The 15,855-nt window shown below is 40.0% G+C and overlaps 1 protein-coding gene across 4 annotated transcripts in view; it reads right to left on the reverse strand.

Moving 5' to 3' along the window:
* Positions 1-15,855, reverse strand: part of LOC122790109 (probable E3 ubiquitin-protein ligase MID2) — a 1,228,538-nt gene that overhangs the window by 17,198 nt on the left and 1,195,485 nt on the right. For all 4 annotated transcript variants that reach the window (XM_044057683.1, XM_044057682.1, XM_044057681.1 and 1 more), the window contains one exon: positions 13,112-13,319. In XM_044057683.1, the coding sequence (XP_043913618.1) occupies positions 13,112-13,319 (208 nt within the window). The remainder of the gene's footprint in view (positions 1-13,111; positions 13,320-15,855) is intronic.

A 15,855-nucleotide genomic window follows, 5' to 3' on the forward strand; every position in this document is an offset into this window, starting at 1 on the left:
GGCCTTTTATCAGGAGGGGGATGGGAACCCCTGATCAAAGTAATTAGGTCCTCGGCCATTTTAAGCATCTGTTTCTTAGGCATGGATGACTGTCCAGGAGAATGCTGTACTTGTTTCTTTGTCTTTAATGGTGTTTTAGACTTTGCCTTGGCTGCTGAAGTTGTTTTGATAATAAGCTGTGTAGGTCTGATAACACCCTCAGAAGCCGATGCCTTCTCAGCGGCTCTGGACCCATTTGTGGGAATAATTGAGTTTCCAGAGGCCTAATTGTCTCCACGTGGGAGTTGGAGGTGGCCTGTGGCTCTGAGGTAGCGGGTGTCAGGGGCTGCGAAAGCACCTCACTGAGAACCGGCGACTGACCAAGAAGAGGCTTTGTCTGTTTTGGACCTCGGATGCCTGTCCTTTTCTTTGTCTTTGCGCCTTTTATGAACTCCGGTCGTCGGTTGTTCCAATGGCATTATATAGTTAAACCTTAGGCCAAAGTAATGTAAAGCAAAATCAAACTGACGCTTAATAGTGCGTTGGTTGAATCAAGCACAAAACCGACAACTAGCAATGTCGTGGTCAGGGCCTAGGCAAGGAATACAGTAAGAGTGAAAATCCTTATGAGGTATTTGCTTCCCACAAGAAATACAATTGTTAACTTTTACTGACATCGGTCTGGAGCAAGAAAAAGTTTCCCCAACGGGGTACTTAGCTTTATTGAAGACTTCGGATCTGAAATTCAATTTTGAAAATCTCAGGAGTCGGCCGACCGGCACTTGCGAAATGCTTTTGCTTCGGGCCCCGCGCGGCAAGAAAGACTGAAGAAAATGGCATCGGCTGCATCTTATATACCCCTGGCGCACTGACGTCAGGGAAGAGGTGACAGCAACCAATGCCGGACTATGACTTTGGAATTCAGGCCGACTGTGGGTAGCCTACCAGCAGGATAACCCAAGTGTAATGACTGCAACAGTGAAACACGATGAACATCTAGATGTTCACAAAAGGGAGACACAGATAAAAACAACAGTATCATAAGTAATGGATAAGATTCATTATTCAACTTACCACAAAGAATAGCAGAAGTGCCACCCATGCCAGGTACATGCTCAACATGCCAAAGTCATGGGGAAGGGGGGGGCATCAATTGAAGCAGAGCAATGCATCTAAAGACTCTTCATAACTAGCTTTGGCAAATATAACACAAAGTTTCACAACGACTGCAGTGAAACAGAAGAATATCTAAATGTTAACTAACTTGAACCACCTGAAGGGCTAAAGTGGTTAGAAAACTGACTTAAAAATAATACCTACATAATCAGGATAGGCGGTAATACTTCAGACAGGAAGAAGGCTAACTGCAGATGTGCCTCAGGTCTCAGTGCTGGAAACCCTCCTTTTTGGCATATTTCTTTGACCTTCAAACTAGGAATCAAAGCCTTATCAGTGGATAAATCTACTGATGGCTATTCATTTCTGGCTATGGCAACACTACAGCAACCGCAAATCCTTGCAAACCACTTGTGTAGAGAAAAAGCTTACATTATTGCCAATATCAAATTCTAAATAGATATCAGGAGGATTTTGGGCCATGTGACCCCACTCATATCTAAAGGTATCTTATCCATTTCAAAAGATGTCATTATCCCACTTTATATGGCTCGAATTAGAACAGTTATACATTACACTGCCCCTTTCACATTTACCTATCCAAACATATCACTCTGCTAGAAAGGCAACAGATTTTTCTTCTAAAGACCCTTAGATACCAATGCAGGATTGAAGCCCTACACCTGTACTCTAGCGTATAAAACCCCATGTGTAGAGACCTTTGTTTTGGTTTCCGTGCTATTAAAAGCCCATTCTTCCTTGATCTGTTCTACCTTCACAAGACCAACAGCTCCAGAAACACTCAAAATAAGGTTTAAATGGCCACTACCTTATAAAACAAACTGAATGGTGGACATATTACCTAATGCATGCCCATTTTTGGAACAAATTGCTCATGTATGTAAAATTGAGTGATGCCCCTCAAATCCAAAAAGACAAACATTCATTGGAGAGGCATCCACAAATACATTGCTGGCATGACCTGGAAGTGGATAATACATCTTGAAGGTGGGTAGTGGAAAAGGTGCAAATAGTCTCTAGACTTACTTAACTTACAATTCCTATGAAAATTTAATGCTGAATGTAATTATTCTGCTTTGCTGATGTTAAACATGAGCATTATGTTCCCAAAGTTCAAAAAAAAAAAAGGAGAAATTATTTATTTTCTGAGAAAGTTTACATACGACTGAATGGGAAGGATGACTACAAAACCAATAGGACTGAAAATGTATTGATGTCATAAATTGCTCTCAGTAATACTGTTGGAGATCACAGTTCTGTAAAGTAAAAGAAAATTGTGTGAAATGATTAGTTTCTAGAGGAAAAAAATTTCCAATTTTGGCGAAACACGAACTACATCCTGGTGAGATGCAAGAAACTAGCATCTGCAACAGAACTTAGAAGACATGACTGTAAGTGGGTTTGAAAACCTAACCATTATTAATTTAAGGATAAGCAGGTAGGTAGTGCAGCACGCGAGCTGCTACTTCATTCTGGTCAGAATACTGGCCTTCCTATAGACAGCATAGGTTAGTTGTAGAGGCCACCTACACACAAGAAATGGATGGTATTCCTGGCCTTTCTTTAAATCATCTGCTATAATAAGACTTTATCAAGGTTCCTCCTTAATGTTGCCTTGGTTGGGATGAATCCTAGGCATTAGCCAGCAGGGTGAAAGAAGCTGCAAGACATCTCGGATATCAAGACAAAGAGAATCCTCATGCACTAATCCCAATGACAAATGACTTCTGTAGAGGCAGAGAAGACGTTAATTCTCAGTGAAGATGTAGACCAAATAGCTGCTGTCAAATGACTGCAAAGGAGGTATTCTTCAAGTATATATTCCTCTAATGAAGTGGACTTTGACAACAATATTCACCCTAAAACCCTAGTTTCATTCTTGTGTACTGACATTGTCAGACTAGTTTAGGACTGGTCTTTGCATTAAGGCTATTCCAGGCTAGTCTGCTCAGAGCTAAAGGTCTCATTGTTTTTCTCCCGACATCCATTCTGTTATAGTTGTGTTCTTAAATCCAGTGCGTCTGTCCCTTATTATAATTTGACAACATAATTCCTGCTGATTGTTCTGATTGAGATGGATGTCTTGAAACAGTGTAAGAATTATTTCATGCTGTTTGACTGTCTGTTTCTCAAACAGCACAAAATGTAGTACATGAGAGATGCACATAATATCCTTGGAGGCAAAAATGTCATACACAGTAAACTGACACCAAAACTGTCAGCAGTACACCAAACATCACATCTCTCCAAGGCCATCACAATACACATCATCCATCACATGCTGAGGTTCTAAAGATTAACTTGCCTAAACCTCAAAGAACTCCAAAACACAACACAGGCATAAAGACCACTCAGTAAGTTAAGCCCATCTCCTCACATAGCACAAGCAGTCCGAAAGTCATAGATGGTGAGCCCATGAGCCAGGCATCATCCCAACCAAACATTCTTGTTATAGGTGACTGCATTGTACGATATGCAGCTGTACCTCTTACCAAGTTGAGCAAGGAAAAGAGTTAACGATTTGTTGTTTGTCTGAAGCTAGGATCCATCAGATTGCACATGCAATCAAGTACAAATATGACTGTCATAGTTCATGCTGGCGCCAATGACTTTGATGTACACCTGCCTGAACTATACGAATAAAGGCATGATTTAGCTCTGAGTGTGTGTCTAAGGCAGGTATGAGCCTAACACTGAGCAGCATTCTACCTTCTCCAAGGATGATGCTGTGATAGGAGCATAAAATAACTGACTTCAATAATTGGCTTAGTTTTTGCCCTCATTCATAGGGGTACTAATATATGTCAGCTTGGGGGATATGATCGACTGACCATGCTGCTTGCTAGGGATGGCATGCATCTGTTGCATCTAGGGTTTTGATTATTGACAAAGACAGTGTCCACCCAAATAGTGCCTTTTTTAGGCAATACCAACCTGATAAACCTACCAACATAATGAAAAATACAAAGGAAAATATGAAGTTGTTACTAATCAATGCTTGGAGCCTAAACAAGAAACTTCACTGCCTACAAGCCCGTCTCACTCTGGAGAACATTAACGTCTGTGTAATGACTGAGACATGGTTTAAAATAACAGAGAACACTTTGGCTGTGCAGGCTATAATGCCTTCCACATGTTTAGACCAGCTACTGCACAAGAGGGGGAAAAAGTGGAAGTACCTCAATCTACGTCCAGAAGATACTCCCATCAAGGCTGGTAAAGCAGGATGATGCACTAGAGTTTCTTCGTGTCCAAATAACCATCAAAAAGGTCCCATACCATATATTAGCTAGCCACAGAACTCCGTCAATGACACAGCAAAGCCACAATGCCTGTCTACAGGAATTGGAATACTAAACCCAAAACTATTTATTTTTATTTATTTATTTATTTTATTTGCAGTTTAACAGGGATAGTCCACTGGGCCAGACTGAGCCCTTTTTCAATGAAGGCCCAGGGAGAAAAGCTACATTTTAATACATATGCAAAGCTACATACAAAAAGAATTTTTAAAACAATACAATGTACAATTGCTTACAAAATTTACAGAGTATTATGACTGTAAAAAAACACTGGATTTAATACAATTTAATTTGAGTTAGAAATAGTGGTTTCTATATAGGTTTTTTTTTTACAGTCATAATATTCTGTAAATTTTGTAAGCAATTGTACATTGTATTGTTTTAAAAAATATTTTTGTCTGTAGCTTTGCAGTAGTAAGGAGTGGAAGATGGTATCAAAGGACTTGGATAAGTCTAAGAAAAGGGAAGATACAATGTTACCGGAGTCACGTGCCAGGTTGATATTGTCAAGGAATGAATGGAAGGCAGTGCTGGTATTGTGGCCTGGTCTAAAGCCATGTTGTGTTGGGATTAGGAGATGGTTGTCTAGAAGGTGAGTTAATAGTTGAAGGTGAATGCATTTTTCAAGTATTTTAGAGGTAGGGGAGAGTATGGCTAAGGGGTGGAAGTTGGGGATGTCAGTGTTATCTCCTTTGTGTAGGGCAAAGATGAAGGGCTTTTTCCAGAGGAGGGGCATGTAGGATTCTTGGATGGACCAGTTAAATAATATGTTGTTAGGGACAGCAATGCCATCAGCAGCTAGTTTAAGATAGTGGGAGGATGTTATCAGGAGCATTAGAACAAGGTTTTAGTTTATAAAAAAGTTTTTTTATAGTGTTGACGGGGATAGATTTGAGAGAGAAAGGAGGGGGGGGAGTAGTATTTGTGATGGAGTGAGAGGAGTGTGAGGGGGGAGAGGAGGGGGAGGAGATGGGTTTTTAGGGAAGGATGTGGTAAGTTTGGTTATAGAGTTTATGAAGAAAGAAAGTTGGAGGGTATGAGGTGGTCAGGTGCATTAGGGTCAGGGCAAGGACTGTCTTATACTGGGACTTAGGAGGGTGGAAATATTGCTCAAAATTTTTTTTGTGTTAGTTTTATGATTGTTTTGAAGCTGACTAATAAGATTTTTGATCAGAGGCAATTGATTTTTTCACTAAATTTCTAAGTTGTTTAAATTCTGTAACAGAGTTTTGTGTTTTAGATTTGTGGTGGCATTTCCATAATTTACCTCTGGTGTGTATGAGCTTAATGGTGTCTTTAGAAAGCCATGGGGCTGTTGTGGATTTTACTCTTTTACTTCTAGGGGGCAAAGCTATTGAGTACATTATTGAAGGAGGAGTTGAAATATGCAACAGCGTCATCCAGAAGAAGGGTTTTCAGAGGGTTCCAGTTTATTTGTCTTAGGGTGTTGGAGAAGGTTTGAGGATTGACGTTAGTAAGGGTATGGGTGGAGATATATTTATGCTGAAGGTGTAACTGGGAGGGAGAGTGGAGTCTGAATGTTGGTAAATGATCGCTAAGTGAGTCAAGAAGGGTGCCACTGTCAGTGATATTGTTGGGATGGGAAACTAGTATCCAGTCAAGGATACAGCCTGAGGAGATATCTTTGCTGGGATGGGTGGGAGAGTTAACTAATTGAGAAAAAGCATATAGGTTTATATTGTGGAGTGAAGAGACTGAGCAAATGGATTCCCAGTTGACGTTAACATCTCCTAGAATAATTGTTTTATTGAAAATATTGGATGAAAGACAAGAAAGTATATCTTCAAGTATTGGGATATTGTTACCTAGCAGGATGCAAAGGGAAACTATCAATATGTTTTTATGATTATTAATCTTTAGGTGGCCCAGGGTTAGTCAGCTGTAGAAGATTGAGGTATGGTGTTGGTGTAGGGAGTGACTGTGAGGGAACAGGAGAAAAGTAAGGGAACTCCACCTCCTTTTTTATGAGTTCTGTTATTTCTAATGATTTTGCAGTTGGGAGGGGTGATTTCAGAGTCTTTCAGGTGGGGCGTGAGCCAAGTTTCAGACAAGGTTAGGATATCAGGGTGGTAGTGGGACAGCCAAGCATGGAAGTTAGGTATCTTGTTGCAGAGGCTTTGGGCATGAATAGTGGCAAATAGGAGAGACTTACAGGGAGAGGATAGTGGAGATGGGGGGGGGAATTGGAATTAAGATGGGCTGGAGGTCCAGGGTTGGAATGAATATCACCTGAGAGAATGATAGAGATTTGTTCAAGTATGAAGGACAGAAGTAGGAGAAAATTTTTGGAGTTTGGGGGGGGGGGTATGATGAGATGCAGTTGGGGACAGAAGAGGTTTTAGAGGTCACAAAGGCTGTTTTGTGCAAGAGGAGGGGACTGTTTAAGTAGTACAGGTGGGGGAGATGTAGGCAGAGTAGAGGGGTTCTTGTTTGTGGAGAGAGGAGGTGAAGTGGTAGGGAGGGGAGTAGGTATAATTTGGGAGATAGGTGAGGTAGAGAAGAAGACAGAGGAGGGTTAGAAGAAGAGTTAAGAACAGTGGTGTAAGAGAGGGGCTGTGCATGGTAGTATGAAGATTATAGTGAGGATGGATAATAAGGGAGGTGTAGTATTGTTTCGAAAGAGAGGTGTGTAGCTTTAAAGATTCTAGGGGTGGAGGTATCTAAACTATCCAACTACAGACTGGAAAACCTACACCACTACTAGTGCACAAGCACAGAGATTCCTGGAACAATTATAGTACCCCTTAGGGGGAATAACATCTTGGATCATGTCCTAACTACTATGGGAGCATCTTGCACCATTCCTTGCATATCTTCATCACTTGTTAGGTCTGACTATAAAGCATTCTCCTTCTAAATAAAGCTGAAACCAGGGATCAAAATAAAAAATAAATAAATAAAATTGAAACCAGGATCCCTTCCACCCAAGGTAACTTTTGAAATTTTTTTTAACACAAACTACCTACTTCTAAGTTTTGTACATTGGCAAGCTTTAAATCCCCACCAGACCCAGTTAACTCCACTGAATACACAGAAATGTACATCACCACACTACACCAGCATGTAAACAGCTGCACAGATATAGCTGTATCCCATAGGAACAAGTGGAGGGCAAACCCAAGAAACAAACCCAAGTGGTCAAACATTAATATCAGCAAGCTTTATAATAAAAAGAAAATAATTTTGACCAAAAGTAAGAAGAGTAATTCCCAGAATATTAGAGCCCTTGTCACTGAAATAAACTTAATAGCTTACTAAAATCCACCCATCAAACCTTTCTGCTGATGTTTCAGAAGAGGTTTAGATCCTTAAGCCAATAATTTCTGATACCATTTGACTTGCTGATGTGCAGTAAATTCATTAGTATTTGGTCAGAGGATACCTTGTATGCCAGAGACAGGTCACCTCTTAGCAGTCTGTAAGATTTCAAGCATAGTGACAGGGCTTGGGGGGCAATGACATCCCTAGCTCTAGATACAATCCCTTTGTTTAGAATATGTACAGTCTAGAAGGACTTTATTACAACAATGGGCACACACTGGTCAAAAATTAGGTCACTCTCCACACAAGTTCCCAAATAACTGGATCAACTCTTATGGGAGTATTGTTAATGTGGTAGTTCCCTGGAGTAGACGACTTCCCAAAGGATACAGTAATGCATTGTTGACATTAGGTTTCAGTCTGTGATTTTGGCACCAGTTATTTATTTGAGACAAACTTTCTTGCAGGATGGTCAAGTCATTTGGGTACACATTGACTGTTCCTAGCTGAAATTTAATCAGCCTGAGCCCTTTGTTATTGGCTTTTACTTCAAAAAAGTAGATGCCAAACAGGAGAGGTCCCAGCACAGAATCATTGGGGGGCTCCATTAGTAACTGGTCTCTTTGTGGAGGTTACTTACCCTATTTTGATTTTGTGCATCCTATCTGTGATCCAGTTGGAAAACCAGTGGTTGACAGAAATTTATTCCAGATTATTTAGCTTTTCTATGATGTCTGTGTTGGAAATTTTATCAAAATGTTTAGCCAGGTCAAGGTATGTAAAAAAAGAAATGAGCCGGCCTTCAGGAACACAACCCACAATTTATTGCTGTTTACTGTGAGCGCTTTCATAAGAGTAGATACTCCAACTTCTTCAGACAAACTCTAGGACAAAAAGACATGTTTATATATTATAAACAATTAGACAATCAAGCAGTCATACAAATTAGGTAGGCTCCAAGCCCAATCAACGTTAAAGTTTCAAACAAGTCATAAGGTTTGATGAGACAGATATATCTCACAGAGGATACTGCTGCTCTGGAACAGACTTTCCAGACACACAAAACAAATTCATCCCTGTCCATATTCAAGTGCAACTTGGATCTATAGAAGGACAGAGGCAGCTCCTTAAATGCTTTATCTCTTGCATTGGTGCGCTCAAAATATCTATGGTATGATCCCAGTTATTTTCACTGTGACAGCCTCTCTTTACCTCTAGCAAGCAGTCAAGGAGCCTCAATCCTCACCACTGACACCAGTGAGAGATGGTGACTAAGAACAGGAATGAACTTGTTCAGTATTTTAAATGCAGCTCTCTGCATCAAGCACAGTTTCCCCCAGGAGCAAACAGGGAACCTGCTCGAGACCTGGGGCTGTACTTTCTCTCTCTAAAATCCCAAACAAGTTTCACTTTGGAGCACTGTGTCCCAGTTCCAAGTAGTTGACACAACCTACACCTGGGTATTTGACTTACACACACACACTCACACATTCACACACACTCTCTCACTCTCTCTCTCTCACACTCACTCTCTCACTCTCACTCTCACTCACACTCTCTCAGTCACTCCCTCTCACACACTCACTCTCCTGGGAAAGGCTGGTACAGAATTACTAGCTGCACCCCTTCTACCCAGACTATAAGATAACCTCACCAACATCAGTCAATCACTGTCAACCTCTTAGAAGGGTATCCAATTATACTGAGTAAAATCAATAACAACATAAATGGTAGTGTGTAACCAAAGCAACCAGGCTTTTTGGAGTGGCCAAGGTGTCACTAAAATAAGCACAATCACTCTCAAGATTTTAAAAGTGTTCTCTAAAACACCAGCCACAATGAAATGTATAAAATCTTTAATAATAAATAAAATAGAAAACATGAGAATACTAGATATCTAAGTGCAGTAAACATCAGAATTTCAATCACAGGAGAAATAAAAGTAACACAGTTGAACAGACTCAAACAGATGCAGAAAAAAACACTACTTATCTCACTATGTTTCCTGACTGTCTAAAGAATAACTTTTCCCTAGCTAACTTAATACAGTGAGGCATGATTAGATGCTGAGATGATTATTTCCCCAAGGCAAGGTGATGAGCTTCTAACAGACTAAACTGAATCAAACTGAGCTCAACTGAATAGCTGTCATACATTTTTACATCACGTTCCAAAGAAAACAAAAAAACAAGTTGCTGTATGAGTTCCATCCTCTCAGTGCTGGTTACAGAATGACATCACATCTGATCACCTGACTGTGGTACAATACACCGTCAGAGCTTTGCTAAGATCTGTTGCAGTATTTGAAAATTTTAGAACAATTTCAAAAACTTCTACTCTTCTCTTCCAGAATTCTCTGTTTAAACATATACATTTGATCAGTTATAACACTGCTGATACATTTTTGACACAAGCATCTGTACAAGTCAGTGTGACAGTCAAATGACAAAATTATTTACAAAACTCCAGCTAACTATGCTGGCATATGTTACACATGTGCTGCTCTCTTCTCCCTGGTACAGATGGCAATACCTCACATCATCACACTTACTATAACTATCGACCATGGGATGGGTAAGGCCAATCTAACACTGAATGGGATAGGTTAAATCAAGTACAAAAGGAATATTGGCTAGGTTTAAAATGTCTTGGAAAAGCAGTTAGCCACCTATGAACCTAAACAATATTGCAGTTGGCAATTGGTTTAGAAAAACTAAATAATTTAAGGTACTGGCTTCCAATCTTTTCAGGCGAGTAGTTTCTGCATGGGCCTCGTATCAGCTTGATAGCCCCAAGCTATAATAATAACCCCAACCCTGCCCTAAGATTATCCTTAACACATAAACACACAAAAAAGCAAAACTATTTGATATCAAATTATTGAGACAGTAAGGAATATTAAGTGAAGGGCATCTCGTTAAAGACCAAAAGAAGAAAGTGAAAGACAAAGGCTTGTGAATTTATCTAACAACGTTTGAATGACCAGAAAATCTATAAATCCTAGAAAAATATTGCAATTTTGTGATATAAAACACTGTCAGAGTATGTGTAAACCTGCAGTGGTTCAGAGATGACATAACTATGCTGCTTGTAAGAACTATATATGGAACCAGAGGAGACAAAGAAAATACCAAATAAATTATCATAATGATATGAATGCTTTCAGGTCACAAAAACCCATTTGACTACTCTGGGTATGTGGAAGAAGATTAGTACACTGCACTGGTTAATACTGTTCAAAAGTCTCTGGAGTACAATGTTTTGCCATATAGTGTTAAAAACAATCTTAAGCACAACAAAATAAATGTTCACTCCCTAAGTCTAAGCAAATGCTCATCAGTAAGAGTTTGATATAGTGATTATTTGATTAAACCAATTGGATGTCAGATTCACAACATTATCTAAGTGCCTGTTTGCCTCTCCTATACATGTATATCATGTTGAGATAAAGCTCTGCACCAAGGAGGCCAGAGGGCCATAGGTTCTTCCCAAGCCACAGGCTGGCTAATACAGTTCTAGAATGTGAAGGCCTCCATTCTATCATTATGTCCTTCCAGAAGAAGACAACAGTGAAAGAAAAACAGGATGGTCCAGAGACAGTTTGGGACTTACCTACAGGAGGAAACTTGGGTTAGTCCTAAGGGAAATGTATCTTGTAAAATCGGATATAATTCTCTGCACAAGAGGAAATGAAGCTGTTAGACTGTCAGCTTAGAAGTGGTGATCCATAGTTTTGCAAGAAGCACATTTTACTGTCAAAGAGGTTACACAGAAGAGAGGAGAGTTCTTCAAATGGCACAGATGCAAGCTTCATCTTAGGAACAGCCTGACCAATGGTTGCTGGTCCACAGATCACAACAGGCAGAAATACCAGATCTGTACCCTGACAGTGGAATAACGATGGCTGACATTATTCAGACAACTGATATAAATCAGGACCATATGGTAGTTATCCAGCTGGGATATTGCACAAATACAGCCCTGCTGTGAGTGTTGGGCTTCCTAACAAGCTCAGTAACATTTGAAACCTAGCAAGAAGATCCATTGTGATCAGACAATCTACATCAGAAGTCAAGTGGTGAGCTGGAGGGAGTTCTGTAGGAACTGGAATCACAGAACAATCCACTGCATGAACATTTGTAAGAAATCCCTGAATGGTTACTCCAGCAGCCAGTGACCTAGGCAAGGGAACATACAGAGAGTCTTCTCCTAAAAGGTTTTGTCCAGCAAGTCCAACACCTTCATAATAATCTGTCTGTCTGGAGAAAAACCCAAGTGGCTCACATTGCGCTAAAGTGATACCTACCTGCAGCAAACAGAAGTCAAGAAAACTAACCTTTTCCTAAATGTTTGTATTTCAAACTCTGAATACAACCACAATCCTTGGACTGTCTTCCATGAAAATGCCCCTGCAACCTAATGCAAAAGTGTTCATTGTGACAGCCACCACTGGGGCTGAAGATTAGAGACACTGCTCAAAGTTGAACTGGATGTATGTAACTGCAAGCACAGGTGATGTCATGGAAATTTTTATTATGGTATCCAGTGGCTGTCATCGCCAACACCCCTTAATAACTTGAGGTGCTCAGAAATGCTTTCTTGTAAAACTGGGATTAAGGAACTATGTATTTGGACCCCACCATAAACCCCAATGCCCTGGGCCTGTCCTCAGAAGGAAGTAGCCGAGTATGAATAACATGCAGCACTGCTTTCTGAGAGATGAGATGCAGTCCGTTAGAATGTCTTACAGGATAAGGTGCCTAAAGACTATATCGCCTTCCTGCTACCATTGACCAGTGTATTTTGCTTTACTAAACGAATGATCGCTAAGATGAGCTGTGTGTTGTTGTGCACCACATCGATATTCTTCATTCTCAGTTCACAAAGGGCACAAGCACAGGTGCTCGGAAACGTCAGAAAAAGATCAAGGTGGAAACAGTAGAAAACTGTGAGAAGCTAAGAAAGTTACAGACAGAAAAAGGCATTCACTGCAACTCCCTAGTGGCTGTGTTTCTCGCTCATGAATGGACAGATCAACAAAGTAAGGAAAGGTTGCTTCTTGTACAAAAAAAGAAAAGAAAAGAAATAAGACACTCCTACTTTTAGCCATATGTGAAACCAACACTCTTGGCTAGGTAAGGCATCTGCCTGTACTCTGAGGATGTCTGAAAGGCATTGGAAGTACAGATATGTATCTATGATGAATTCCCATGGACAAGAAATCATTCTATAGCTGTGATCCTTATGATGAAAAAAATATATGAAATGTTTTACAGCAAAACTTCCACTATGGCACTGCGGCAAGTGATATCTTTCTGTATTAAAGCAGCATCACAGAAATGCAAATGTGTTCAAAGTGATAAGTTTATGAAATTCAAAAGCCAGTCCAGTTACACATCACGGACACTTACCAAGTGGATGCACCAAGCAGCACTTCCCAGTAATGACAGCCGCTGTCAAAAAATAAATTTCCCACCACTCCATAGCACCCAGTACTGCTAAACCTTTCAGGTGTGTGGCTTTTCTTCAGAGACGAGTCTTCTCTCTCCATGGATAACCCATCGTTGGACAGCTTCAGTTTTTTATGTGCTGTCTTGGGGTCTAGCTTAAAAGGCTGACCTACAACAAATAAAGTACCAGTTACTAGATCAGATATTCCTAGATGTTGGTACAATTATAAGTCATAATTATGGTAAAGTACAATGCGTTAATAACACTGACCACAACGGTAGAAGCTCAAGCATAAGACTCGCAGCTATAATTCACTACACTTTGAAATTCGCTACAGTAACAGTGGTGATTGCTGCTGATACTTAACTGTTTTCTCTATGATGCCGATTGGTTTCATGACAAATAAGTTACAACCAAACTGCAATGCAGAAACAGGTGGGGTACTCACAAAAGGTTTAGAAGTTACCAGAAATATGTGAATCTTTTGTTCTTTAATAATAAACTATCTAGTTTTTGAGCACTTTCATCTGATGTATTATTCTAGCAGGCTCTGGCAAATGAACTGATGAGTGCACCATTTCTGATGTGAGAGAAATAAGTATCAGCATTGGTGGCCACTCGGAAATACCTTAATTGTTGACTGTAATCATAATTATAGAAATTCTCCTGCATGGAGTTCATAGAAGGCTTGCACTTTTTTTGTACCTTTTCTGACTCTGAGAGACTCTTTCTTCTCTCATTTCTTGTCATTGCGCACACACCCCCATTGCATGGTAGACTGGTTCCCATATTTATAACTATTTAATACTTAGGGCCTTGTTAAGGGCCTGCAAGCCTTTTTTGCTTTTAAGAAGCTAATGCCTTCCTCCAACTAAATCTGGCAGCCTTATCACATTTTACAAAAATATTACAGATGTCAGTAATGCATTAGGATTCAAACAAAATAAGCACTGTGCATGCTTATGTAATGTAATGCATTATTGTGTTGGTGTACATTTCTCAGGTGGGTTTCTATAAGAGGCTGAGATGTCTGTGTCCAAGTTTTCATGCCAGATTCTAGTTTGTAGTTGTGTGAGAAAAGGTCAGAATACCAGACTAAGAAGATGAAGCGGACTAGAACATTACTTAGCAGAAGACTAAATATGTACATACAAATGATTTAAATTCAAAGAGGGATAGAAGTTAGACAGTTTTGGTGAAAAGAGATTATGTTGTAAAGTGGTGGTGATTTGTCTGAGGTGTTGATTGTGTTGATGAGGGGGGTTACATAAAATTGTGGGATGATGCAATGGAGTCAAAGGCTCACATGATGTAATGTATGCTGTTTCATTTGTATCAACTATGTTTAAATTGAAAGTCTTTGAAATTGGGTGTAAATTTTGGGGTTGTCCCTGCCATGAGAAGAGAGAAGATGTGATCTGTGCAGTCATTTTTTTTTTTGGGGGGGGGGGGTATTGGATTAGCCCTGGAGGCTATAGTATGGGATTTGTGTAAGTGGTTTGTTAATGAATGGAGATGGATGTGTCTTGATGGATGACCTGATATGTGCTTAGAAGGAGGTCTGCTCTTTGTTTTTCAGGCAGCCGTCTGGCCTGTTTAGGAGGGAGGCAGTGGTTTTCTAGACGGAGGAGGACTTAGATAACCATCAAATTTTATTGGTCATGGTTTGAAGGGTTGAGGTAGTGTTCTGTGATAAACTACTAGCTACAAGATGACTGTGTTACAACTAGATAAAAAGGAAGTCCCTACTCATGGTTGTTCTGGCTGCATGTAACAGTAGGTCAAATAGTTTTTGAACCAAGATGAACAAGTAATTTATTTTGGATGAATTTTTCAATTTGTGCTTAAAATTTTTGTGACTTATCAAGTCAGATCCCAAAGTAATGGCATGTGGTGATGGTTTCTATGATGTGATTATTTTGTTCTTTGATTAGAAGATATTTAAGGTTTTTAGATATTTTTAAATGTGCCAAACATCATTACTTTTGTGTTGTTTGGGCTTAGGAGGAGCTACTTGGAGGTAAGACAATCACAAAGTGGTAAGAGGTTGTGTTGAAACTTTTCTCATATGTTTGTTGGTTGTGGCTTGACATAATGACCATTTCTTGTGTGCAGAGAAGAATGTGTAGGTGTGACAGATAACATGGAAGTTTGTATACAAAAGTATAAAGAAGTAGCAGTACAGAGCCCTGTGGGACACCTGATGATGTCCTGGCACTGGGGGGGGGGGGGGGGTGAGAGAGAGGAAAGAGAATTGTAATGCTGAATGCTTATGAGATTGAGACTGAACCATTCTGTGGTCTGTGAGATAAGAGTGGACAGTTTGAGCCACCATGTGAAAGGCTCAGGTGAGCTTGATGAATAAGGTACCTGTAGGTTACTTCTATCCATGTTGGATAAGATGTAATCTGTCAGAGTCCATAGTGCACTTGTGTAGCACCTCCCTGACTAAAATCCACACTGTTACTGGGAGTTTACGTGATATTTTTGCAGACATGAGGTGAGCTGTTGTTAAACGAGCTTCTCTAGAATTTTACCCAGGTTTGTAGTTTGATATTACATAGTTTTATGAGACCGGGTTTAGCCGGGTTTATTTAGGGACTGATGTAACTAATACTGATGGCATAATGTCTGAAAGTGAGGCAGGGGATACAGATATAGTAGAGAAAGGTAGTGGTGATGTTCCTATGGTGTTAAACAGGGC

The sequence above is a fragment of the Protopterus annectens genome, chromosome 15.part0, assembly GCF_019279795.1.
Source record: "Protopterus annectens isolate FY-2018-M chromosome 15.part0, PAN1.0, whole genome shotgun sequence".
NCBI lineage: Eukaryota > Metazoa > Chordata > Ceratodontiformes > Protopteridae > Protopterus > Protopterus annectens.